We start from the raw sequence: 27,369 nt of genomic DNA, 5'->3' as shown, positions 1-27,369 counted from the left end.
TTGAAAATAATTCTGCAAATGAGGTAATGTGAGCAATCCAAATTTGTTCTTCTTTATCAAAATTATTTTGGTTGCTCTAGTTCTTTGGCTTTTCCACGTAAACTTACAACCAACTTGTTGATTTATACAAAAGTTACCACTAGGATTTTAATTAAAACTGCATTGAATCTATAGATTATAGATTGGCGGAATTGACAACTCGATAAGTGAGTCTTCTGCCCTATGAACATGATGTCTCTCTCCATTTATTTATTCTTTGATTTCTTTCTTTCTTCGGTGTTTTACAATTTTCAGCATATAGATCTTGCACATATTTTGTAAGATTGATACCTAAGTATTTAATGGTTTTGATGCTATTATAGATGGTATTTTTTATTCCAATAAATTCTATAGCTATTTTTGATACTTGTTTTACATATCAGTGGTAGCTTTCAACTGTCCTAAATCTGAAAATGGATGTTCAATTAAAGTTGTACTGAAGCATTGTATTAGTTTCCTGTTATTGCTGTAACAAATTACTGTAATTTAGTGGCTTAAAATAATACGAATTTATTCTCTTATTGTTCTGGAAATCAGAAGTCTAAAAATCAAGGTATTGGCAGTGCTGTGCTCCTTTGAAGGCTTCAGGGGAGAATCCTTTTCCTTATCTTTTCCAGCTTCTAGAGGCTGTCTGCATTCCTTGGCTTATGGCCCCTTTCTTGCATCACTCAACCTCTTGCTTCCATCGTTGCATCTCCTACTATACTAAGTCAAATCTCCCTCTTCCTTCCTTCTATAATGACACTGTGATTAAATTTAGGACCCACCCAGATAATCCAGGATAATCTCCCCATCTCAAGATCCTTAACTTAATCACAGCTGCAGTCTTTTTTGCCATATAAGGTGACATTCATAGGTTCCACGGATTAGGACCTAGATATCTTTCGGAGCCATTATTCAGCCTACCTCCAGCATCAAACAGATTTTTAAAAAGGCAGTAAGATTCATAAGTTCCAAGGAAAAGCATACTTTGGAAGAACACTTAGCTTTAATAATGGCTTGCTAAGCATTGCTTTAAAACAAATAGCATTTAAAAGTCATAAATGCACCTTGTCTCCTTGTTTCAGTGTGCGCAGTTGAAGCCTTCCAATAGCCTTTTTAGCATCTGCCTTTAATTGTCTCTGTAATAAAAAACAGCAGGTATTAGAAAACCTATTTTAAAAGAAATACAATGCAAAAGGTGGAAAGGATTAATAAATATTTATTAGGTACAATCAATGCATAAATGAATTTTAAAAGATGAAATTTAATTAACCATAATAAATGTCCCATTTATCTGATATCACGCAGGATTTTTCAAATCACTGAAACTTGTCACTTAATGTATTTCCCTACCTTCTTAAACAGCATCCTTGTGCTACAATGGTAAAGCTACCTGTTCCTATTCCGAATGGATTCAGATGCTATGAATTTTCAAAGCAATTTCCTATTTTCAAGATCAGAAGAACTTAAAGTGCATCTTTTCCAATTTCTTTTTTGAATCATGTCTTATTTGGTAGAAAGTCCACAGGATCTGGATTCAAATGGACCTAGATTCAAAATCTGACTTTAATTCTGGACAAATCATTTAATTCTTTGAGTTTTTTACTCATCTATAAAATGAGGATGATACCAACCCTTACAGTGTTATTTGGTATTATGGGAAAAAAAGCTATTTGTAACCATTACTGCCTTATAAGGAGGATGGATCCTGAAAGCGAGAGTAGTAGGCTATTTTTTACTTTTTCACTGAGCTAATACTTAGATGGGTCTGGATATGCAAAGGAAAGCCCAAGGCTCATTTAGGAAATAAGCCTTTCCTAAAATATTTTACATAATTGAATCAGCAGCGCAGTTGGGGTATAGGGAGAAATCAAAGATGTGAGGGAAAGATGAGAAAGAGAGTAATCAATGAGAGACTGTCCCTCTAAGTGGGGTGAACTGGCCAGAGGAAAAAAATCCCAGGTGGTATGAGATGGTAATTTGAAGTTATTTGTGATGCTGCAACTAAATCCTTCCTTCCCCTTTAGTAAAATCGACCATATACACAAATGCCTCAAGTGAATATAATCTATGCCTAAATTGGAGAAGAGGCTAGGTTTCACACTTTGAGTGGATGCTGTGTGGAATACAGAATAAGCATGTACAACATGGCAAGACGATAAGCAATCTTCCAATTTGAACTGTAAAATGAACAAACAATAGAAATTCAGCAAAAAGGAGGCCCTCAGAGCTAGAGGTCATTGTGAGAATGTAAACAGCCTCTTCATCGCCCTATATGTACCCTCTGTCCATCCCCAGCAGAGAGACCCCCACCTGACACCAAGGTTATGTGAAAATTAGAGACAATGTAAGTAAAGTATCCAGAATAATGTCTGGCATATAATAGACACACTCAATAAAATGTTTATTAAATGAAAATATAAAGTACTATTCATCAATAAGCATAACGGGTTCTTGTAACATGTTTATACACATCTGTGGCAAATATGCTCTGGAAGGGAATAATCTATGAGTATAGATAGGTGAGGAAATTCCTTAATACCCAAACCTGTTTCCTATATCAGACATCATTTTGTGAACGGTATTCAGCTTAATGCCAAGGAGATTACAAGCCAAACTATTTCTTTGCTTTCAGAGTTGGTTAGTGTCAGTTCTACCAAAGCACAGAGTTGTGTTCCTTGCCCTGATATCAAGGTAACCATCTTTTTTGACTAGCTTGGAGCAAGAAGCTAGTATTACTACTTCCTTATATTCATAGTTGTTTTATAATTTAAAAATTATTTTTGATATCTATTACCTCATTTAATCCTTGCAACAATACCCTGAAGAAGATAATATCCCCATTTTAAAGATGAGCAAGTGGAGGCTTGGAAAAGTAAAATAACTCATCCAAAAGGGCATGCAGCCTCTAAATGATAGAGCTGGTACTAGAACTCTGCTCTTCATATTCCAAGATTATTTACAATACATCCATCTACAAGTTAGCTGCCTTTTCAAGTTTTTCCAACTCCTGGATTCTATTGTCTGTCAAATTGTGGCCAGTCCTTACAGTGAACAACCAGCATGCCCACAGGGTCCTGGTCCTGGCCTAGACTTCCAAATATCACTGCTTCTTTTCACATAGATGATTTATTTAGACACCAAGATGAAAAAAATACAAATGACAAAAAATAGAGCCAACAAGAGAAAATGGGAAAAGGAAAAAATGTAGTTGATGATAAGCCTTTGACAATCATTTTATATTCTGTCTTTAAAGCACTTCTGATTTGAGCTTAAGCAACAAGTACTATGACACCATTGGGGAAATGTACTCACAAGGAAGTGATGCATCTCTAGGGTATTTACTTGATTAAGTCTAATTTCTCATTGAAAAATATTCAATTCAACACAATATAAATACCTGAGTCTCCAGTGCTATGCTTATCAATTTATTAGGAATGAATGCTAAATATGTAACTTACTTTAATTTTATCCAAGACTAATGCAAATATAATTTAAGGGGTGGGATTGAAGGCAAGCTTTAAATGTAATGTTCAAGTCTATGCCAATTAGAACAGTAGAACTTACATTAAAACTAATGCTAAAAAAAAGTGGGGGGATAAAAAAATACGGGACAAAAATCCAAGATTCCAGAAGATCCTAAGCAAGGGACTTGATTATGAAGGATCTCTGATAAAAGATTTGCAGCATAGCACAAACCAATGTTTAAAAAAGTAGCTCTGGAATAAAAAAATTTGTTTAAAAGGAAATTTGGATATTTCCAATAACTTCTACTGAGCTTTATAAGGAAAAGAAAAGCCACTTTCTTTAAATATGAATGTGAGACACATGATTTTGGTAAGAAGCACAAATTGTACTTTTAGAGCTTGAATGAAGGTCACTCGCAAAACTGCCATTAGTACTCAAAATATTTCACTGTCACACTGATAGCAAGAGTTTCCAAGATGCATTCATTCCTCTGAAAACTTAAATATGAAAACAACATTAAGAACAAGTAGTTTATCTTAAATACATATGTTTGGATATTATTATTTAAATCAAATTTCTGGGTACCCAAATATGCCTCAACATTTAAAGACAATATGCCCCAGTGCAAACTGTAATTTGTATTTTATTACTTAAAAAACAGAACTTCAAGAGCCAGCCCTGATGGCCTAATGGTTAAAATATGGCATGCTCTGCTTTGGTGGCCCAGGTTCAGTTCCTGGATGCGGAACTACTCCACTGGTCTGTCAGTAGCCATGTTGTGGTGGTGGCTTACATAGAAGAACCAGAAGAACTCACAACTATACACAACTATGTACTGGGGCTTTAGGGAGGGAAAAGGAAGAAAAAAGAAGGAAGATTGGCAACAGACGTTCGCTTAGGGACAATCTTCCCCTGCAAAAAAACCCACAAAGAAACAGAACTTCAAGAATATAACTACTTTGTTACAGAAATTACGTTGGACACTTTTTCAATGCCTCTTGACCATTTCAGAATTCTCTCCTACCCTATAAATTTCAATACCACACTGTTTCTACCTCTTATCATATTTTGTAATTATATTATTCATGTGTCTTTCTCTCCTACTAGACTGTAAGTAGCTGGAAGACTGGGCCTTAATCATTTTTTAAAATTTCTCATAGTGCCTAGTAGTTGCTCAAAGAATAGCTTCTGAATTTAGAAAATAAAAACAGATTTTCATGATTTTCTCATCCAAGTCACAGTTCTACTCATTAAAATCCTCTAGTTCACTAAATTTGGGAAAAGAAAGGTTTAAGGAACATGTATTGGCTTCCTACCATGTGTCTGATTCAACCCTAAGCTTTTTACATGTATCGTCTTGTTTAATCATTAACAACTTTATGGAATAGGTATTTTAATATATAAATTTTATACAAAAGAAAAGATTCAGAAGACTGACTCAAGTCCAGGCAGCTGGTTAGTTGCAGAGCTGTGATTCAATTCAAGCTCAGGTTCTATCTGGCTTTAAAGCCCATGATCTGTCCACTATCGTACACTGCCTCCATTGTGTAATAGCAAAGAAGCCTTTAAAAGGCTTCACATTCCTTGTGAAGAAGATAAATGAAAGAAATAAGAAAAAAAACCCTCAAAGTCAGCTATTATCCAGTCTTCAAATCTGTCCTAAATTGGTTACTGTGATTTGGGGACCTCTTTTAAGCCAGTATTTTATACCAACACACTCTCCCCTCCGCCCCCCAATCCTAAGAGGTACCTGGTCGGGGAATATCTGGCAGCACAGTTGAAGAGTGATTCAAAGAAGCTTGGTCACTGGCCGATCTGCTTAACAGAAGCTTAATGTCACCACTCTCAAAAGCTGTGATCATTCTAGTCACTGAAGAATCTCAGTTATATAGTTTTTTTGGTTCTGAGTGAGACTTTATTTGGGCTGAAAATGAAAAGTCAGGCCAATTCTTATCCTATATTACAATGTTCAATTTTTAAATTATAGTGAACTCAAAGATATTCTACCTAGTTCACTTGTGTATTTATATCCAGTTAAGTAAAATAAATGTTTCAATCTGGTGACTTGTCAGCCTGGTTTTTGGTCCCAAGGCATTCAGCTTTTAGCTTAACTGAAACTCACATGGATAACACCAGGTATGCAGCCAAACCTAATTCCTCGATGGGGGAAGGGTATGCAAAAGAAAGAAAGGAGGGTGGATATAAGCAAACTGGATTTTCCTGTACTCAAGTCACCACGTTTTCAAAATAAAAATCTGGCTCAGAATTTATAAAACAGGATATTAAAATCAAGAAGTATGGTAAGAGGATTCTTTTCCTCAGATATATTTCTGTGAACAAAATCCATGTCTGAGTCATGTTGCTGTTTAGATATATGAGAATTGAAAGAAATCTATTTTTTCCCAACAAAAATCTATGCATAATATTTTAATGAAAGTATTTCTAAAGGAAAGAGGAGGTCCAGGCTATAAAATAGCTCCCCATAATAGGGAACTACAGAGTTGGGAATAAAGAGTGCAGACCACTTGCATGAAGGTGGCCACTGTGGACAGTGTGAGGAAATGCACAGGAAGGAAGAGCAGTGAGGAAAGACTAATAAATTAGGTCCTACTCAGACGAGAATTTGTTTAATCTACTCTTCTTATATAAGAGCCAAAATAATGGTTTTGTATAAGGCTCTAATTAATTCTCAAATTTAGGCAGGAATGGATACATACATACAAACACACCAACCACAAACGTGTATATATTTATAGCATACGCAGACCCCTGAGAAATCTTCCAGTTAATTTCAAGTACTAGTAGAGAAAATCTAATGTAACCAGAAATATTTCAGATATTTTTAGTCATGTTTTAAGTTCAGGGACAAATTTTAAGATGTTAATGTAGCTTAGTCCTTCCTCATCTGAGACCACAGAGGAGTGCTATCTCTTTGGCAGCAAACTACAAGGACACGTGTGGCATATCTCTTCTCAGGGAACAACACTGAGTCTCAGGGTCTGAGGCTCAGATGGAGGGGCTGGTCACTAGGTAATCCTGCTAGCAACTGGCCATGCTTCCCAAAACTCAGGACCCCAACAATGAAACTAGGTGCATATCATCAGTCTTCATTGTTAGGCCAAGCAACCATGACAAGCTTATACAACATGGTCCATTACTCCAGGTGTGTATAACAAAGTCATCAATCACCAACATAAAGAACACTTTGAGGCCCACATTCCAAGGGCTAGCCAAAGGCCAATCATGGTTCCCTTGGAGACTTGCAAGGAGTAAGCAACTAGATCTACTGTGTTATCTCCTTCCTCACAATCCACCCTCTCGCTCTCGATCAAGGTCTTTTTAACAACAAAACATCATAGTTATTTGGGCTTCTACAATTAGTACAGCATGTATATTTAAGGTACAGTAAGAACAACAAAGGCATATCTAATACTTGCAGAAGCCAATGAAGGGTGAAAATAGGCTCAGAGAAACAATTCTTCCAGTTTATAAGACCATTTCAAGTATATTTATATTGTTGTACTAATTTAATTATCTGTTTACTCCCTTGATCTATGGCCACTTGAACTTTGTGATAAACTGTAAAGAGCTATTTAGATATAGTAATGAACTAAGTCTAATCCTTCCTCAGGCCAATCACTCTTCATTGGTATTACATCCTGGGGAGGTTTTAGTTTAATCTCCCAAACATTTGATTATCAAATGATCTACTTATATAAGGTAGCTGAATCTTACCAACAATACCAGTATTACACCATATCACAATATGGTTATGATACAGTTTGGTTTGGTTACAAAATCAATCAGGAAGTATCACAGAGTGTTTACTAAACCTTCCTAGAAGAATTGTTCTTTGCCCATGTATCAGATATTATTATGGACAAGCATTACCACAAGTGGCGATGATTCTGTAATTTCTAGGTCCCATGTTAGCGGAGGACAAAGCCAATCATTTGCCTCAACTCACATTACTATACAGTTATAGGTTCCCACTGACTGTTGTGCAGCAAGGCCATCTCCCTCCCCTGGGGAATCCATGGGTATCATTCAGTATTATCCCTATTCCTAACAGCTGGTCTTATTTTGGCCCATCCTTTGGTCAAGATCAGTCAGAGATTAGCAATGTAAGTTACAATTTCACCCAGAAACTTTCCATAAATTTGGGGATCTGCATGGGTCTCAAAAATGCTCTCCCTGAGCTTTCATAGCTAAAAATGGAAGGCCATTACCCCATGACTACTTGGGCCTCCATTTGAAGTAAAATAGTTAACAGACTCTACTGTGTCAGAGTATATGCTCATTCCCAGTCTTTGAGTGCTGGCATTCTCTAGCATTATGTATTGGGTATGTGTGATCATATTATCGAGGCTTTATCATCTTTCCAAGTGGATTCTCATTCTTTTCCCTCCTCTTGGAAGATGAATCTTTCCAATTTGTCCATTTTAGTGAGTAAATTCTTTTCTTTTGAAAGTCACTCTTCATTAAAAGTAAATTCAGCTTGGGGCTGGCCCCATGGCCGAGTGGTTAAGTTTGTGTGCTCCGCTGCAGGCGGCCCAGTGTGTCGTTGGTTCGAATCCTGGGCGCGGACATGGCACTGCTCATCAAACCACGCTGAGGCAGCGTCCCACATGCCACAACTAGAAGGACCCACAACGAAGAATATACAACTATGTACCGGGGGGCTTTGGGGAGAAAAAGGAAAAATAAAATCTTTAAAAAAAAAAAAAACTCATTCTTTTAAAAAAAAAAAAAGTAAATTCAGCTTATTCCATTATACCTAGGTCAGATCCTATTCCACCTAGAGACCTCTTTTATTTCACTGGTCAATGTTTAATCCAACACATGCCTTGTTGCCATTGAGTATTATTGCTTGAGTACAGTTAGGATACATTCACTGTGCCCCAAAATGCTTGGTGTCCCATGCCAGAGTCCAGTATATAGTGGTCACTTCCAAATTCAGTTTAGTATGAGCATGTCATAAGGTTTTCCATAATCTTCCTTGTCTCAGGTTAGAGTTGCTCCTGGTGGGGACACAAATCCACCACGTAATGCCTAACACGTTATTTTCATTCACAATCCATTGATACTTTTCATCTTCTTTAAAAGCTTTTCATCCACAAAAAGGATGATATGTGTTCTCACACATGATACTATGATATGTCAGGCTTACAGCCGCTATGTGCTGCCCATTATATTTGGGCACTTTGGTCTTCAAAATTTATGGTTACACAGTCATTAGTTTGCCTGACACTAATACTGTGTGTCATAATGGTTCAGGGGGAAGAAATTCCTGAATAGGCTAATAAATTTCTCATATTCCAATGAAGCTAAGTGTCTATAACTCAGTTTCATACCCCTTTCTAGTGGTAAAATGGAGATAATGCAGTCAAATATTTAGTGATAGTTACAACCATCATATGCATCAAGCTCTGCCTTTTAAAAATCAATAGGAAGTCAGGAAAATTAAATAACATGTAAATGGAATTCTAGTACTCTTGAATATTTATAAGTAAAAGGGATTATCAGTCATATATTCAATCCTTTAGTCACCAAAGGATAAACAGATATAGCCCATTAAGTAGTGAAAGAAGCTTTCTCAAAAGCCTTCTCTAAAAGGTGAGAAGTTTTAATGCTATTGACCATTTGTGCAGAAGTTAATTTTCATAAAATATATTATAAACTATCCAAACTTACTTAAATGAACGATGAAACCAGAGTTAAATAGCCAACAGAGCTTGTGCAACACCAGGCAGTTCTTTATAACCTGTATCACTTGCCGATGGGGCTTAATGCCATGTTGGGATTTATTATAGCACTTAGACTACATAGACTACAGAAATACATATTCACCATGAACGTATGAAAACCACTCTTGTCATTGTAACTACAACCTTTGAGTAGTTAGTCATACTGGATACCAATTTCTTTCCAACCTCAGAGATAAACACAGCACAATATACAAATGTCAAATATTAACACAGTGTAAAACTATTGAATGGCCTGGTATGAGAATTTTAAACATCCTTTCGACCACAGCTAGTAACAGGCTGAACCTGCCACCAAGGTGATAAGCTGCTTCTCTGAGGAGAAGGACAGAAGTCAATGAACTTTAAACACTGAGTAATCATCACTCATTACCACACACTGGTGTCTAATCTTTAAGAAGTTTTTATAATAAGATTTCAATTTCTTATCTGTTGCTAAATTCAATTAACTGTCTTGCTATATAGAAATCCTCGCTGCTGCCCCACTCCCAAATAAAATGGGTTCATCTTTGCTTACTGGAGAAAGAGTGCATGCAGTGGCCAGAATTGCACTGCCTTTGGAGGAACTTCTCAGCACATATAAAAATGTATTCTTGCCCCTACTGTATGATCAGCTGAAAGCATTAAATCCCTACTGAGTGCTCTCGAAGTGGCACACCATTCTGTTGTCGTATTGAGAATACTAGGGAGGAGGAGTTAAGAAATGATGCAGGCTTGGGCCAAGGTGGAAGCAATGGAAGTGGTGCGAGGAATCAGATTCTGGGTATATAGTGAAGGTAGAACCAATAGGATTTGCTGATGGAGGTTATATGGGAAGTGAGAGGAAAAAAAGAGGAATAAAGAATAACTCCAAGGTTTATGGCCTGGGGTCAAGAGAAGTTCTTTTGAAAATGGAAGCACTGATAGCATATTTGTGTGTCCACAGTAACAGAAGACAAGGCAGAGGATATAGACATAGATGCAGATAGATGGGTAGATGTGGTGGGAGCCTGTGGAAGTACACTTGATTACTTCAACTTTCTCAGTGAAATACGATCCAAAATACAAGAGTAAAGTTGGAGGAGGTGTTCGAGGTTTAAGGAGAAAGAAACACATATGATTACTCACCTAGGAAAGCAGGAGAGGAAATGGCTAAGAAAACATCACTCTGAGTTTGTGGTCATAGATTTAAAGTGAGATCGATCTGTGTAGATGTGGATGCTTTTCGGCTACTTCAGCTATGCAAAGTCCAGGCACAGAGTGGGAAGTAGGATTTAACCAGAGTTCGATCTTATCAGTAAGTATAACAAAAGAGAGAGAAGTGCCAAGGGGACTGAAGATGTATGCATGGGAGTGACCATGGAAGTTAAGCTGTGTCAGGGAGAGAAGTAAGGATATCAGGGGGATGAGGGGCAGTTTAAAGGGGGTAGGATCAATGCCACACAACCATAGGTACTTCCCTGTTCAAAGACACTTTGGTATTTTTGCTCTATTATTTCTATACTTTGTACCTGTTTATACATCAGTTTTTAAAATATGGTAGAAATTATGAACATGTGACTCTGTTTGAAGCCTAGCACCATATCATGCACAATTAGATCTCTAAACCTGTTTTCTCAGGATAGTCAGCCTGGTCTTTCTTCCCAGTCCTGCCCCCATATGCGAATATACACATGCCCAGGCACGTATATACATGTAAAATAATAGTGGTTACCTTTGGGTGGTGACTATAGTTTTTTTGTTACATGGGTTTTGAGTGAAGGTTTTTTTCCCTTCGTACTTTCTAATTTTTTAAATTTCTACATTGAGTATAAAATGCTTTTGTAATTTAGAAAATATTTAAGAGAACATATTTATACTCATATATAATTAAATGTTGGCTGTGCTCTTTTTTTTTCTTTGAGGAAGATTAGCCCTGAGCTAACATCTGTGCCCGTCTTCCTCTACTTTATATGTGGGATGCCTGCCACAGCATGGCTTGATAAGCAGTGTGTAGGTCTGCACCCGGCATCTGAACTGGCGAACCCTGGGCCACTGAAGCAGAGCACACGAACTTAACCGCTATACCACCAGGCCAGCCCCGGCTGTGCTTTTTAATGAGGTGTTAGAAGACTTAATCAGGCAGGACTAAGGCCATAGACAAATTACAGAAAATAAAGGATTTGAGAGGATGGAAGCTGACATACTTTTAAAAACTACCAGGTTTTATAAAAACTATGCATGGATCATTATCTAGCAAGTGAAGTATATTAAAATGCATGACACTGAAACTATAATTAAAACAGCAAAATATCTTTAAATTGGAAGAAAGGACCATTACAAACCTGCTTTCTGCTTTGAGCTCTTGCATTCCGTAATCTTCGAGCAGAATAAAAGATAAAATAGCCCACAGTTGCTGCCGTAATAATGAAAAAGGACACAGAAACGAAGAAAATTGAATAGTGATTCACCCAAGGGCCATGTTTTTTCCCTACTTCAATGACCATTGTTACTTGTATGCCTCTCTGAATGGATTGTAGAATTTTTGTGCCTTTCAGATTGCCAATCATGATTGCAACAATGTCTCCTGCACCTGTAAAATAAAAAGGAATTCAGTCTTAGTTTGGTAAAGCATTGTTGGTATAAAAATCCAATTGCTAAAGCGATTTTAAATGATTCCCAATGAGAGAAAGGAAGAATACTTATTCATTCAGTTAACATTTATTGAGCACTTACCATCCATATATAAATTATAGCGGATATAAACACGCTGAGACTTGGTTATCGATCTTAAGGAACTCATAGTTTAGTAAGGAAGCTATGATATATGTATAACAAATACCTCCCCTCTCCTCAGGTTAACCACCTATAATTCAACAGTACTGAGTTTGGGGTTCAATTTGCCTCTTATACGAAGGCCTTCCTAAAGACAAACAGTCCCCTGGGTGGTAGAGAATTGGGTTAACATCCCAGGGAATCTGAGATTTGGGAAAGACAGAAATATTTAACTATATGTTTCCCAGTTTATAAGGTGATAGACTATCTCATGACCTCACTACTAAAATGTAAAAGAATGTACATATCAGGATTAGTAATTTGAGAATAATAATGTTTACAAGCCCAAATGTCCACGTGCCATTTTCCGGTATCCTCAAAGCAATATAAAATGTGTCCAAGGTGCTCTAAGATTTTGCACGGACCTAATCAGGTTAGCAGTGACTGCAACATGTAGAATTGATAGAAACGTATGTTTCTATTCAACACCAACCAAAGCCAAGCCTGAAATTAGACTAAGCTTATTACATAGTCCAATAGTCTAAGTCTTGGTCTAAACACCTAATCTCTGTAACATCTCCCTCTCTACCCCGATTACATAAATGTTGTGAGAAAATAAAGAACAAACATCATCTTTCCCAATGTTGTGAGAATGTCAGATTACTCGTGTTATTCCAATGCTTATCAAGGTTTGCATTCCTTCTAGTTTATATGACCTGAGACCAATAATCTTAATCAAAAGAACAGAGCTCTTTGAATGTTAAGAGATTACAAACAAGAGAAACCTCCCACTGATACTAGGTTAAGGAACTAATCTTGGTTAATGATCAAACTCCAATCTGGAATAAACACAACCACACATACACACTCATATACACATGATTCTAAAAAGCCCTTTATACTGGAACTTAAATACAAAAGTACAATATTAAAATAGTATTCACACTTTCAGTGATCAAATTAGAGTACAAACCATAAATGGCAACGTACATAGCAGAATTATTAGCCAAGTAATCCCTTAAATTTATGGTCCCCAGTGGCCAAAGTCTTCAAAAGATCAAGATCCTTGAAGTTTACTAATTCAGAAAATATATTCATAGGGTATTATTACAGATTCCTAAACTTCCAAAAGACATTATTTTTACATATGATAGCCATTTAGTTAAATCCTTTTATAATTTTACTGACTCATTTGCCATCACTCAGTTTGGTAGACACTGACAACTCACTCTCTTTTAGTTTACATGGGGAAAATCTCAAAAGCAATGGAGTCAGAAATACCTTCTGTTGTATCTTTTCCCTCTATCAGTATATCACCCAAATATCCCTTATGGCTCTAGAGAATTGGATATTTTGCAAGAGAGTGGCTCATTTTTCTACTTATCTGGGGGCTTTAATTTTCTAGCTTTGGCACTAAAAGCACAGACATTATGTCAATTATCTTTTGTCATTATTTGTCTTTTCTCTACAAGCCATCTGTCGGGAAAATCTCTGCTTATAACGTTTTGAATAATTATATAACCTAGCATTCATTTCTGATATTGTAAACTGCATAATCTTTGCAAGCATAGATAATTCTAAAAATCAGGTTTTGAAATCTATTTCAAATTCTATTATAATTCTAAAGATTTCTTTTTAAATCATAGATGTGTCCTTATAAACTTGTTTGACCAATAGAAATAGGTTTTTATTGTTTTAGAAGATATGAGGTGGATGGCAGGGGTGGATGCTCAGGAACATACTGGCCATTGTGGCCAGATGGAGATTAAAAAAGAAGGATAGTCGAGAAATGTACATTGTCTACACATAAGGAACAATGCTATGCTTCAATCACCCTAATGTATATTCATACATGCTATATATAGTCCAACTATCTATTGAATTAGCTTTCTAATCATATAAAAGACCTATTTCTAAGCATTATTATATATCTCCTCCTTCCCACACCCTTGCTACTATTTAAAAACTGCTCCCCCTTCACTGTTGCCAATTACAGTTAATGGCGTCACAAGCCTCTGGTCACCTGGTTTAGGAACCTCAGGATCATGTTTGTGGGCCGGCCCAGTGGTGCAGTGGTTAAGTGCACACGTTCCACTTCAGCGGCCTGGAGTTCGCTGGTTTGGATCCCGGGTACAGACATGGCACCACTTGGCACGCCATGCTGTGGTAGGCGTCCCACATATAAAGTAGAGGAAGATGGGCACATAAGTTAGCTCAGGGCCAGTCTTCCTCAGCAAAAAAAAAAAAGAGGAGGATTGGTGGCAGATGTTAGCACAGGGCTAATCTTCCTCCAAAAAAAAAAAAAGAATCATGTTTGAATACTCACTGCTAACCTAGTCAGTCATGTAGATGCTATTTCCTTGGCATCTCCCATCATCAAATCCTTCTTTCCGTTTCTGTTTCCTATATAATATAGGCCCTCATAATTTCCTTGCCTGAACTGCTTCAGTAACTGGTCACTCTATATCCAATTGTCCCCCTTCCCTTAAAGTTTCATCAGACTTAACCTCCCTGGTTGACTTTTGCCATCAGTTGGTTGGATCAGGCCTCTTCCCTGCTCAAAAGTCTTTAGTGGCTCCTTATTACTCATTAAAGTCTGACTCCTTAGCGTAGCATTTAAAACCTTACATGATCTGGTCCCAACTGACCTTTCCAGTTTGATATATCTCCACTACACCGCCCGTCTCACGAACACTCAGATCCAGCCACATGGGATCGGCTATTGTCATTCACTTTTCATAACTTTCCTTTTGTTCATTCTGCTCCCTCAGCCTAAAATGTTCTACATCTGCTTTGACACTCCCCACTCCTTCTCTGCCTGTCTATGTATTACTCAAATTCCAGCTCAAATGCTGCCTCCTATGTTATTTTCCCAAGTTCCAAATGAGAATGTAAATGTTCCCTCTTTGTTCTCCTGTCACTTGGTTTTTAACCTCTATCTAGTACTTTATTTTGCTTTGCATTTCAATTGGCATGCCATACTCCCACTCTAAATTAAGAACATTTTAAGGGCAGAGGATGTCTTTTAATTAACTACAGTAATACTTTCCTTTATCTGGTATTGGCAGGGAATTAGGTGTTCCATAATGAAAAGCTTTACACTAATATTTAATTTTAACAATTTTGAATGGGCATTTTAAAAAGTAATCTATACTGCCTTATTTTCCTAACTCGGATATACTGATTACAATGAATTATCGACAGTGGACCATCTTTGTAAGCCATTATTTAGTATAGTGGTAGGGTTACCTGTTCCAAAACTGTTATGATTTTTCACCAAATTCATAGATTTTTGGAGCGGGACTGGACCTTAGAAATCATCCAGTCTGACTTACTTTTGAGTTCTCCCTTTGAGCAATTTTCTTTGGGGGAGGGAAGTTCTCACTTGTTTCTAGCAGCATCTCTCCCTTCTTTCTAATTTTATACTTCTAATCTACTGTCAAATGAAAAGTCAATCAAGCTTGGATCTAAAGAAAGAGTAAAGCAGGCTTCCAAGGAGAGCCTGAGGGCTTCAGCGCAAGTAGCCTCCAGATAGTTATATAGGTTGCTCAGTGACATTTCTGTTTACTTCCTGAAACCTAACTATGCTCTGGATAATCGAGGTTGCCAGATAAGATTTATCTCTAAACTAGATGCTGTTCTAAGTGCTTTACATTCATTAACATATTTAATCCTTACATCAACCCTATAAGTTAGGCATTGCTATTATCCCATTAAAGATAAGATTGACCGGGCTGGCTGGTGGCACAGCGGTTAAGTTCGCACGTTCCACTTCTCGGTGGCCTGGGGTTCGCCGGTTCGGATCCCGGGTGCAGACATGGCACCACTTGGCACGCCATGCTGTGGTAGGTGTCCCACATATAAAAAAAAAAAGTAGAAGAAGATGGGCACGGATGTTAGCTCAGGGCTAGGCTTCCTCAGCAAAAAAGAGGACTGGCAGTAGTTAGCTCAGGGCTAATCTTCCTCAAGAAAAAAAAAAAAAAGATAAGATTGACTAACTTGCCTAGGATGACATAAGCTAATAAGTACAGAACTGGTATCTAAACCCAGGCAGTTTGGCCCACTGTTTCTGTTCTTCGCCACCATTCTACATCAGTTCTCTATCTTCAGTGAAACCTAAAGCTATTATTTGACTGTAAAAATGAAAATTAAATAGGAATATTCTGGGCTGTAGTGGTAAATGTTTAACTGGCTCTGGGGGTGGGGCGTGGGGGAGGAGGAGGAAGCCTTGATTTGTAGTGTGTGCCAATTTCCAGGGTGTAAATACTACTCTCACGGCCATATGAATGTGGAGGTGGGAAAACATGGGGACAATTGGTGGAGCCAGCTGACTCCAGCACACCACTGGACGTTATAGAGTCAAAATTTAAATACAAGTAGTATTCAATTCAAAACTTCTAAGTTGCTTTGCTTATTCTTTTCACTTATTCATACCTACTTTGAAAAACCAGTCAAAGTTCAAGTATACTCCCAAGTTAAATCTGTTTTTCTACTCGCTGCTCTGTTGAAAACCACAAAATAAGATATGCACCCTGAAACTCCAAAGAAGAACAATCAGACTTCTTTTTGTGGAACAGAAAAAAACCTTTCTCTGATTGGCATATGTGGGTGTTCTGCTAAAGCAGGCCTTGCTGATCCTGTTTCGCCCTTAAGCTTTCTCCGTCCTTAAAATATTGGAGACTCAAGGGGCTGTTATTACACTTCAGCTGATTCCAAACCTCTCAAATTAAAATTAGTGACTTTGTAAGTGATCTTTTTAAAGCACCACAAAATATATTCTGTATATAGTTAGCCATTTGTTATAAGCAACCTAGATGTGGTCATATTCAGGACTTATTCTGAATGTTTAAACAGAGATTAAACATCTCTCTGATGTCTGGTGTGTTGAGGAATAGAAAGTGGAGGGAACACTGGGCTGCATCTTTTGCCTGATGGAGGTAGGGCTGTACTACGTTTCCAAAATCAAGTTTGGCAAAGGAATAAGACTGCATTTCTTTTTCGATCTTTACGGAATTTCCAAATTAACTTTTCATTTCATCCTGTTTTTCCAAAAAACATAGCACCCATCCCCCAAAAAAAAGAAAAGAAAAATCTTTACTATGCCCAAAGTGTCTGATGAGGAAAACTGACCATTAATTGACAACAAAGCTCTATGGCCTAAACTCTGATCACAGAACAGCTGTCATTTCAGGATCTGAATCTCTCAAAATCTGCACTGTGTTGCAAAGGTGACAGTGAGCCCATTTCCACCCTTTTCTTTTCCGGACTGTTAGGCAAAATCATTAAGACAAATTATAAAACTTATTACTTAAATGCCAGACTAGCTGACTTATAAAGATAAATCAAGGATTTATTTATAAATTTTAATGTGTTATATCTGATAAATAAATTTTCAGAGTTGAATAGCAGAAAAAGTTGTCATTTTTACAATTCTAGTGTATTAACACCACTTTATATTTGACAATTTAATGGTCAAGAATAGCTAACTTAGACCCTAATTGCTTACACACAAGTTCCTGGCTCCAGTATAACTTAAACAACACTTACCTTGATACGACAAATGTAGCAGTCACTCAGTTATATAAGGAAGCCTTGAACTGCCTACTTCAAAATCGTTAATAACATGTCATGGCTAAAGTTTTTCATATTTTCACTCTGCTATCTAAAGTATTTTGGGATAAGGGACAAATTAGGAATAGGGAATAAGCAGCAGAAGAAATAGAGAGTCCAATTTCAAATGTTCAACAGTGAACAAAGGTTTCGGCGTCCACCTATCTTGGGAACAAAGGTAATCAAATAGGCTGCAGCAGATCTTCCTGCTGTTAGTAAATATCTTCAATTAAAGTATTAATATAAATAATAAGAGCCTACCCTCAGCACTACTGGCAAAAAATACTTTCTAGGTATTATTCATAACATAGAAATTTGATCTAGGATCCTGCTGGTGGCCAATCCCTTTAACTTCTTTCAAAAAGCTAATGATATTATGGTTATGGTCTAATCTTAATTATTTACTTGTGGACACAGACAAATTAATTGAACAAATATTTATCAAGTGCAAATTATGTAGTAAGTTCTATGCTTCTGGACCTTTTCCCCCCACTTTTAAATATTAATGTGTTAAAATGTAAAATAAATTCTAAAACATTTACAACATATGAAATATTCTAAGCACAATGATGGCATACTTATGGGACCTTGGGATTCAAACATAAAATACAAGGAAGTGAGGAGAGCTGTTCTAACATCTCTTTTAACCAGTACTCTGCTTTTAATATTAAAAAAGAGAGCATTCAAAACAAGAGACTTACAAGTAATAAGGGCAATTGAAGGCCAAAGTAGCTCTTCTAAAACTAAGCTCACGTTTGCTACTGCCCAACATCCTCATAACACAATGGGGTCAGCGCTTCTGCATTCACTTGTATCTAGAATGAACAAGATCTAAATGTGAAGAATTCCAACATAATTCTCTAACAAACATTTCCTCCATTAGAAAATTTGGAACCAATTCAAGTGGACTTCTAAGTGTTCATTCTGTCCACAGTCGCTTTCAAAGGCTTAGTTCTTCAATGTATGTCAAAGAAGGATACCAAAGCTCATCAGATCAAGCAGGCCTAAGTGGCATTTTTTTTAACCAGTAAAAAAAATTATCTAAACTTTTAAGCCAGAATAGCGTCTCTTTCTTCAAATTTCTGTTTTGTGACAACTTTTTTTGCCCCCTGTTGATTACTGCCAGCCACAAATGAACCAAACTTAGGTTTTTTAAATTGACTGCTTCATGGCAGCTCTCTTGATCAAAAAAACTTAGTTTTATCATTGCACCTCAATAAACAAATATACAAATAATTTTTTAAAAGTATCTGGAAATATATGTCTGTAGTTCACTGGGAACCAGACAAATCAGCACTACACACCCCTTTAATATGTCATTATGCTACTAACTAGCCTTTAGTTAAATTCTAGTCTATTGCAGAATATGAAATAGGCATTAGTACAGGTTAGCTGTCGATTAAAGCAATGCTTCTTAACATTCTGTATTGTTACCAATCATCTTTTTGGGGGAGAAGTGGTGGCAGTGAAGATGACCCAAATCACCTTTTATTATAATTCTTTTAAGCCAACAAACAGAAGCACACAGCCATGTATAGTACAGCAAGTTGCCTTTATTTCTGCCCTGTACCCCCAGATACTTCTGCTGTAGGTTTCAAAGGCAATACTACACTGGGAAATGGGTCACAGATTTGACACAGCACCAAAAAATCTCTGGCAGATGGAGTCCTCAGGAAACAGCATATTAAAGACACTAGGGATTTAAAAGCAACACTGTCCAAAAGATCGCAGATGCATAACTTGTGGATAACATGTCATTCTCACAGGTAAACAATTCTTAGAATTATTATTTAAAAAAGAAAAACCTTAGCACTACTGGGACTATTCTCATTTCCACTAGTGGTTTGTTTAATATATTGTTAAGAACCCAAGGGCTAGGACAGTGTTTCTCCAAGTTTTCGGTGTCAGGACCCCTTTATACCCTTTAAAGTTACTGAGGACTCCAAAGAACTTTTGTTTATGTATATTATTTCTATTTATATTAACCATATTAGCAATTAACATTGAGGAATTTTAAAAATATTTATTTATTCATTCATTTAAAATAACAGTTGTAAATACACATTACTGTAATTAACAGATTTTTATTAAAAATAACTAAAAAATGTAAAAGGAAGAGTGGCTTTGTCATTTGTGCAAACCTCTTTAATGTCAGACTTAATAGAACACAGCTGGGTCTTTATTTGTGCTTCTGCATTAGATCTATTGTGATCTGTTCTTCTGGCTGAAGTACATGAAGAAAATCTGTACTCATACAGATATGTAATTAGAAAACTGAGGAGTATTTTGATAGCATTTTCAAATAATTGTAGATATTCTTCTTTAATACTACACCAAAACTCAACAAGTGGTAGTTTCTTAAACATTAGGTGCAAGGTAGAACTTGAAACCATATCAATGAACTCTTTGTACTTAGTTAAAAGAAAATCCATTGAATTATCTTGTATATTGAATGGATCCCTTTATTCATGCATGGTTTTGTAATATCATGCATTGGTCACTTGGAAAGTATTGGTTCACTGAGTTATGCAGATCTTACAAATGGTGACTCATGTCAAGATTATACGATATAAAAAAAAATCACAGTTGTTAATATTACCATTGCTCTCATCAGAAAAGCCTAAATATTAGGAAGTTGTCAAGCTCACGTAGTGGATAAAAGTTTTCCAAAATCCTAATTTTTACTTGAACACTCAAATTTTATCATTAGCATCAAATGCTGTCATTTGTTTTCTTTGAAATGATAGGCTCACTTAGTTTATTTTTTTATTTTTTCTTGCTGAGGAAGATTTGCCCTGAGCTAACATCTGCTGCCAATCTTCCTCTTTTTTTGTTGTATGTGAGCTGCTGCCACAGCATGGCCACTGACAGACAAGTGGTGTAGGTCTATGCCCAGGAACTGAACCCAGGCTGCCAAAGCAGAGGGCACTGAACTTACCTACTAGGCCACCAGGGCTGGCCCTCACTTAGGTTATTTTTGAGAAAGGTCTTCCAAATACCCAAGTCTGAATAGTCAGTTTGTCAGTAGTTCTGTCAAGTTAAAAGGAGCTGTTTGAAGAAAGCAGCTAGTTCAGGTCACAATTCAGTCAAACAAGTGTTGTTCTTTCAGATAACCATTGTACTTTGGTATGCTGCAGAAGTGTTTTATGTCCACCTCCCATTTCATCACAGAGAATATACAAAAAGAAGTTGTGTACGACAGGGTAGAGATTTAATAAAATTAATTATTCTTACTGATCCATCAAGGACATTCCTAAATGAAACTGGCATTTTCTTTTTACTGCAAATGCACAGAGGTATAGTATACAATACAGTTTGGTGACTCTGTCTTAATTTGTGCTAAGGTGCCAGTGTTTTTCCACCATTGCTTTTACACCATCCATGTAAATGTCAACTCATGAATATGGCAAATAATGTCTATGTATTATTATTAAAAAAAGTTTTGACCTCATGGACCCCTGAAAGAGTCTCAGGGACAAGCAGTCCCAGATCATATTTTGAAAACTGTTGGGCTAGCTCAGTGATCCTCAAACTTTCATATGTATGAGAATTACCTGAGAAACCCGTGAAAACACTGAACTCCCTGGGCCCCATCCCCTGATTCAGTATGTCTGGGGTGGGGCTTGGGAATCTGTGGTTTAACAAGTTCTGTGGGTTCTTTTGCTGCCTGTGGTCTGTGGCCTATACTTTTAGAAATATTGGGCTGGAGTTTGATTATAGTTTGACTGGTGTTACGGTCAAGGAGTTTCAACATAGTGGTCCAGTCACTCTGGCCAGATCAATGCCAATCCTGCACCATGCATAGAAAAACTCTGCAAATAGAATTATTTTGCTTTTATCAGTAAGTACTTCATATAGAGAAGTTTGAAAATTAGCCACATCAGAAACAGACCTGTTCCTTTCCTATCTCCATTTTCACCATTGTCTCTCATCTAAATCCTTTAAAAACCTCCTAACTGGTCTGCAAGCCACCAGTCTTAGCTCTCCAATTCATTCCCCTCATAGCTATTAGATAGGTTTTTCTAAATGGGAAAAATATTCATATTTTTCCTTTGCTAAAGGCCTTTAAAGAGCTCCATTTCACCTACAGAATAAAGTTCAACCTCCTTTTATAAGAGTCTAACTCATCTGGGTTAGATATTTAGCTTTTACGCTGTCTAGTACAGACTTCCCTTGAAGTTATCCCGGTTTACCTGAGTTTCACTCAACTATGAACTCCTTCAGGTAGGTCCTGGGCCTTTCATCACCATACCTACAATGTCTAGCAGAGTGCCTGGCACGTAACACATGTCAAGTAAATGTTTGATGAATCCAATTTTAAGTATGCCGTATTTAGTGATAACTGGAATCTTGATCCCATCTGAAAACAAATTCATCCTGAAAGATAATTGAGGTGAACAGTGAGTCTAAGATGCGCCTCCTCCCTACATTCAAAGACATATCTTGACAGGACATGTCTGCCTACAGCAGGGACATATATATACAGATAAAATGTTAAACACTAATCCTACTCTACAGACCTTGGATTCAGATTGACGCTTACTGGCACAGTGTTGATCTCGTTGAAATTACCATACTGCCAGAGCAGCACTAATGGTGGTGATAATCTTTTTCCAACCAGAGCCTTGACTACACCTCAGTTTCACACTTAAACTTAGGAGCCAGGACAGATGCCATTTTAGTCCCAAGCTCAAGTTAGAACCTAGTCATCCTGGTTCACTAGGAGACTGGTGGTTTGGGCACTTATGAGGAGGTTCAGAGGACAGAGAAGTCCTGAAGCAAGTGAACAGGTTGAGTGTCTGTACAACCTTAAATTTGTGCTGATACTGAAAAAATTAAAATAATAAGATATGCTATTGCAAGGCCACGCAGAAATTGTAGTATATATGTTATTTAATTAATAGGGTATTCTGTAATTATATTAAAAATTTTATGCTAAAGCATTCTATTGTCATAATTTTTGTTTGGGAAATAGTAAGGTTTCTAAAAACCAAATTCAACATTTGTTATTGCTATTTATTAATATTTTCTAAAGAAACGCTAGTCAGTAACCTCCACAGGATCAATGTATCAAATCCTTTGGGATAATAAATTGTGCAATATCTAGAGCTGTTCAGAATGTGGTAAGATAAGAATATTTGTGGTGCAAGGTGAAGCAACCACTGATTAACAATATATACACAACATGTTAAAAACAGAAAGATATTTGTTGGGTAGTAAAAAAGGACAAACAGGAGAGTTAAGGGTTTCAGGGGGAAAAAACCTTAGATGACTGAACATTAGAAATTATGGTGATCCTTTGTCCTTGTATATATCAGTTCTCTTTTCCCGTAATGTGAAACCTTGGGAAGGAGAATTCCACTGAATAAACTGTTGCAATATCCAGGGGAAAAAAATATGAGCACAAAACCAGGCCAGAGCCTAGACTTACAATAAAACCGGGACATGGCCTCCACCACCTGCCACTTTATCCTCAACCTTTCAGACCAAGTGAAACTGGTACAACAATGTATGGAAGGGACATGTACTCTGTACCTTAAATCTTGCCAAACTTTAGAGTGCCATTGTTACATAGATCTAAAAGCCCTACCTCAAGTGTTATTTGAGTGCCACACTAAAATATCATTATTAGCCAGAAAAACAAAAAGCAATAGAGGCTGAAGATGCGAGCACCTTGGAAGGAAAGGACTATGTCATTGAGTATCTTTAGCTACTCCCTGCTCACTCTTCTCCTCCTACCATAACATCTAGCACAGCGCTGGAGATAAAGCAGTGTTGAAACTTTTGTTGAAAACTGGAACCTCTTCTTTTGCGTACATTCTCTTCAGGCACAGTTTGTAATAGAGGCATTAGGTTGGAAATTGCATTAATCATTAAATTAGGAAGAACATTATGTTGAGAGAGAGGATATTCATTGTGACTTGGCCACAAGAACCCCAGGGCGCAAAAGTCACAGAAGTCCGATTAGTATTCTGTTAGGTATCCGGATTAGAGAAAAAGAGAATTTGGTCTGCCTCGGCAGAAATTTTGGTATTGTTTAGTATAAAACAATCATAAATAAGAACATTCTACTAACTGAAGATATTGTTTCCCTCTGTATGAAGTACTACAAAGGCTAACTTCTGTATTAAGGCCTATACACTGATTATAAAAACAAACACAAACCTGGCTCACTTGTGATTTTATCTTTTCACAGTAAATTGTTTCTGAAAGTCAATAAGGAGAATAAACCTAGCCTGTAAACACTCTGAAGTCACATTAACCTGATACAAAACGTACCATATTAGTACAAAGAAATAAAACAAAAATGTTTGTCGTCACAGTTGAAAATATTCTGTTCTTATCATAGTGAGATAACTGGTTAGTCACTCCTTGACATTGACAAAACTTTGATACATTTAAAATATGAGGCCAGTCCAATAAAATGAGAGAGAGAGAAGGGAGAAGTTATCAAGTGCATGGCAATCAGTGTTTCCCAAATTATATTTCAGATGTTAAGTATTTTGAGACAAAAAGGTTCTATACTTAAATAAGTCTAGAGAATAATGCATTGAAGAAAGTTGAACAGTGTTTCTTTAGCTTGTCACAGCCTCTGAGAAGCGCTGCAGTGACATGAATTGCCAATCGCCAAGACAGGGCTATAGATGAGGGCGAGGAGGTGGTTAAGCTATCCTTTAATGAACCATGCTGTGTCCTAAGTGCTTTATATATTTTCTGATTCATATTTTCTGATTCATCCCTCACGATAACTCTGTGAGGTAGGTACAATTATCATCCCCCATTCTACAGATTAAAAAAACTGAGTCTTAGGTTAATTTGGCTAAGGTCACAAAGCTAGAAGACAGAGTCGGGATTCAAATCAAAATCCATCTGATAGCTAAGGCCTCTCTCTTCACAAGGTTCATAGCCATCTCTATTGTTGGAGCTTAACATCTTGATTTTAAGGTCTTGCTGCTGCTTAAAATGGAAATGCACAGGGGATAAGGAGGACAATACTGTTGTTTCAATTTCTTGATTATGTGACTTCTCTCTGCATTTCTCAGAAACTGTCCAGAAAAATAGCAATTTGGATGTCACAGTTTTTTTCTGCTTCTGCATATAAAACAATTACATATTTCAAAATGTGGTAGTGAACAGCTATAATAACAAAAAAGAATTATTATGTTTAGTAATAAGATTGTTAGCAAAAGGTTCAAGAGAACTAACATTACCTAAAGGCCCACTACATATTAAACACTTTATTTACAACATGGGCAATAGACATTATTATCCTCCCCTTTTCTTTCTTTTTGAGGAAGATTAGCCCTGAGCTAACTGCTACCAATCCTCCTCTTTTTGCTGAGGAAGACTGCCCCTGAGCTAACATCTGTGCCCATCTTCCTCCACTTTATATGTGGGACGCCTACCACAGCATGGCGTGCCAAGGGGTGCCATGCCCGCACCTGGGATTAGAACCAGCGAACGCCGGGCCGCTGAAGTGGAACATGAGAACTTAACCACTGCGCCACTGGCCGGCCCTATTATCCCCCTTGCTATGAACAAGATAAATGAAGTCCAGGTTAACAACTTGCCCAAGATCACATATTTATTAATTGGTAGGACTAGAATTCAAGTCAAGCAGTCTGACTCAAGGACACCCGTTCTTCTATTATAATATGCTGTCTCTCAATTTCAAATGGAACACATTCATCTTTGGTACAAAAGATAGAAATAAAAAACAGAGCAATCATGTAGCTTTCCTTACCATCAAAGGACAATCTGTTAGCCTTTAATTATATTACTTAAGGTAACTCAATTTCCTTGTCTTGATTGCCAGTTCAATCAAAAGACATCAGCCAGATAAGAGCAGCAAAAAGGGTCGGGGGTTGGGGGCTAGGGCAAGGGAGGTGACTGGTGCTTTTGCACTGGCCACTTTCAGTCTCTCTTACTCATCCTGTCCTCTTGCCAAAATGAAATGGTGGTGGTGGAAAACAAGAATTTGAAACACCCCTACACCTCAAAGTATTTTAGAACTGTGTTCAACATAGGTTGCTCGTAGATCTACGAAGGAAAACTTCACTCAATATAATCACACTTTCCTAGCCTTCATCTAAATGATGGTTGAAATCCTCTAAAACAAGAAAAAATGTACCAACTTGGAAATCTATTAATGGCTAACTAAGCCACAAGTCAAAGTTATGTTCTTAAAACTTTTAGGAGCATTACAAATACTTTCAAAACAAGCCAACTTCTTGTGAGATCATCACAGAGTAGGAAAATAAAATGCAGAGTCCTTAAGGTGAAACACATGGAAAAGGTGAGGTACAGCTTTGGTCAACGATACCAAGAAACTGACTAAGTAGAGAAAACTCTAAACCCGCATGATTGGGAAGAATATAATAAATTATACGTCACAGGGCTGTCATTATGAACAATAATCACAATAGAAACACTAACGGGTCGTGCTTCAAAAATTCATTTGTAAGTCAGTTATTTGAAACTAGAAACAACACATTTTCCCATAGTAATGTTGCTAAACAGTGTTTGGGTTCCCAAATGAGTCCACAGGTTACTGCAGGTAAAATGCCTTGAGGACTAAAAACTGCAAAGCAAATATAAATTATTATTTAATCCATATTTGTAATAATACTTTTCAGAAAACAATATCACTGTAATACCTAAAGCAAAACAAACAAAAGTATTTAACATTTATCTTAAATACTGGGAGATAAGAAAAATGCCCATTCAATCAGGAGGATTACATGACTGATGGGAGGCTTCTGTGGAGATTGTGGAAGCACGTTATGGACACATTCAAGGTTTTTAGATATTGAGAGCACTGCTTTGTTATAATGCTTAATTTCACTTCAAAGGAAGTGGAATCACACAGAAGGAAGTTCACTTTTTTGAAAGAGAAAAAGAAGCTCCATGGGGGTGTGTGTGTGTGTAAGATTATCTAAGGTTGAATTAATCAAGCCATGAAAGGCAGAGGAAGAGGGTAAAGTATGACACATTTTGTGTCCTAAAAGGGAAAGAAGTGGTACAGAAGCTACTCTTGAATTTGAGTTTCTTATGTGAATCACCAACTGGTGGAGTTCTGTACAGCAGGGTATCATTTCAAGGGCAATGATAATTTTAAAAACAAGTAATTCAATTTTCATGATGTCTTAAATGCACTTTTGATTGAGTATGTATATTCTGCATATCATTAATAAAGTATAAAATAAGAACACCATGATTCCCCTCTGCCCTTATTCTAACAAAACTTCCTCCTCTTTTCTAGAATGACAAAAGGTACTATCATCTGACGAACCCAGTGTGTCATGGGTGAAAACTGCCAACATATTGATTCTTCATATTAAGCTGTTAAACATAGCACTAATCTTAAAAGTATTGAATAGAATAAATATTGCAGGGGGCTAGTAGGAGGAAGCAGGCCTCTTATGGGAAAGAAACAAAGATACCAAGAAAGGTGAGGTGTGTGTGTATATGTGTGTAAGGGGGAAAAGAAAAAAATACAAATAGTGATATAAAGGGTAAAGAGAAGAGAAATATTCCATATTAAAATAGGAAAAGTCAGACTATAAAGTTCTTCACTGTTCAAGGGTCATTTTACATATGAAAAAAAAAACACTAGTAATAACAAGAAAGGACCACACTAGCAATCATATGGGTTAGATATATTCAAAAGGCCAAAGCAATTCTTTAAATTCTTTCTTTCTTTTAAGATTGGCACCTGAGCTTACATCTGTTGCCAATCTTTTTTTCTTCTTCCTCTCCCCAAAGCCCCCCA

At 36.9% G+C, this 27,369-nt stretch overlaps 1 protein-coding gene across 3 annotated transcripts in view; it reads right to left on the bottom strand.

Moving 5' to 3' along the window:
- Nucleotides 1-27,369, bottom strand: part of RNF128 (ring finger protein 128) — a 79,467-nt gene that overhangs the window by 13,267 nt on the left and 38,831 nt on the right. For all 3 annotated transcript variants that reach the window (XM_014854658.3, XM_044763955.2, XM_014854656.3), the window contains exons 2-3: nt 11,558-11,805; nt 1,089-1,160 (exon numbers count right to left, since the gene is read on the bottom strand). In XM_014854658.3, the coding sequence (XP_014710144.1) occupies nt 1,089-1,160; nt 11,558-11,805 (320 nt within the window). The remainder of the gene's footprint in view (nt 1-1,088; nt 1,161-11,557; nt 11,806-27,369) is intronic.

Source organism: Equus asinus, chromosome X, assembly GCF_041296235.1.
Source record: "Equus asinus isolate D_3611 breed Donkey chromosome X, EquAss-T2T_v2, whole genome shotgun sequence".
NCBI lineage: Eukaryota > Metazoa > Chordata > Mammalia > Perissodactyla > Equidae > Equus > Equus asinus.
Note: the sequence above shows the minus strand (reverse complement) of the source record. Positions and strands in the feature narration are given on the sequence as shown.